At 35.7% G+C, this 1,284-nt stretch overlaps 1 protein-coding gene across 4 annotated transcripts in view; it reads right to left on the bottom strand.

Annotated features, from left to right (window-relative positions):
* The window catches only part of LOC112511742, a 4,338-nt gene extending 3,504 nt beyond the window's left edge, over positions 1-834 (bottom strand). Inside the window, exons 1-2 of one of the 4 annotated variants that reach the window (XR_003069118.1) lie at positions 661-799; positions 175-540 (exon numbers count right to left, since the gene is read on the bottom strand). Coding sequence is in view for 2 of the 4 variants with exons in the window: in XM_025117469.1 (XP_024973237.1) it covers positions 175-537; positions 661-813 (516 nt within the window). In the remaining 2 variants the exon portion in view is untranslated. Of the gene's footprint in view, positions 1-105; positions 541-660 lie in introns of those variants that run through there. The other 3 variants (XM_025117469.1, XM_025117470.1, XR_003069117.1) reach the window with 3 other exon arrangements.
* Between the last annotated feature and the right edge of the window lie 450 nt (positions 835-1,284).

Genomic DNA, 1,284 nt, shown 5'->3' with positions numbered 1-1,284 from the left:
AGTTTTAGCCAAATACTTTATAAAATAGTATAAATAATATAGATTATTCGTGTTCGTTTAATTAAACTAAACAAACGAAAAAAAACAGGTCTCTATTCATCTTTGTTCGTTCGTTCGTTTACCGAAATTTCATATGCTACGGACCTTTCAATTGTAATAAAGCATTTTTATTACCTTAGCATGGAGGGTATAAAAGACTTTTTCACCTAAAGTGGTGTAACCACCATTCACCACCTCACCTCCTCCATCCTCTACTATCCTAACGACGTCGGAAAACGTGAAATTCCTTTTCGATCTACTCGTCAAACGCACTTGCAAACCATCATCAAATTCTTTCACCTCCACCGTCGGCAGCCTTACGCCGTCGCAGGTTACCGCCGGTTGATCGTCTCTAACATCATAATCTGTATTATCTCTATCTCTCTTGTTAACCAATCTCGATGCTTCGATCCTCTTCTCCGTCGATCGTTCCACTATCTTCTGTAATTGCTCGATATAAGCAATTGATTGATCGAATATGCTATCCTGCGTAAAACACTACTGTAGAGGAAACTGAATATATAGATACAGAACTATATATGTATATTTTCGCTTAATTAATTAAGAACACGTAAGAAACCAGAAACATATGGAAAATTCGTGGATCGAGAAAGAGAATACCTTAGAGGATTGGGAGAATAAGGAGGGAACGAGAGAAGTAAGCTCGTCGCAAAGTCGTTTCATGTGAGTTCTTCTGTTCTTCTCGATCGTTTTCCGTTCCAGCTTCTTGGAACCGCCATCGCATTTCTTCATCATTGGAGTTGTTTCCTTCATCTGCTCCGGAGATGTCTTTATATCAATCAATCTCGTATGAGAGGTAACAAGTTGCATACATTTATATTTTACACAAGACACATATTACTTCTTTCCTTTTCTCGTCATAACTTCAAGGTGTTTGGTATTGATTGTTAAAACAACTTTTGACTTCAGGCTCGTTCCTGATATTTTTTAGGCCTTGGAAGAGATGTAAAAAATGGGTCATTGATAAGTACGATATTTTTTCAATATATTGTTTTTATCATCAGAAATAACATTGAATTCATATAAAACAGTTTTTCCGAGTATTTCTGGACGCAAAGTCAATCAATACTCATTTCTAAATTAATATTATTTACTCGAACAGTTTTATGTAGTATCAGTAATTTGTTTCGTCATCAAAAACATCATACGATACACTTTTGGTACATAAAATGAAATCATTTGGGGTCACAAAGTGGATTCTTCTGATTTCCGAGTGACACTATG

The sequence above is a fragment of the Cynara cardunculus genome, assembly GCF_001531365.2.
Source record: "Cynara cardunculus var. scolymus isolate 2C chromosome LG 4, CcrdV1, whole genome shotgun sequence".
NCBI lineage: Eukaryota > Viridiplantae > Streptophyta > Magnoliopsida > Asterales > Asteraceae > Cynara > Cynara cardunculus.
This window is presented reverse-complemented; position numbering and strand designations above follow the sequence as displayed.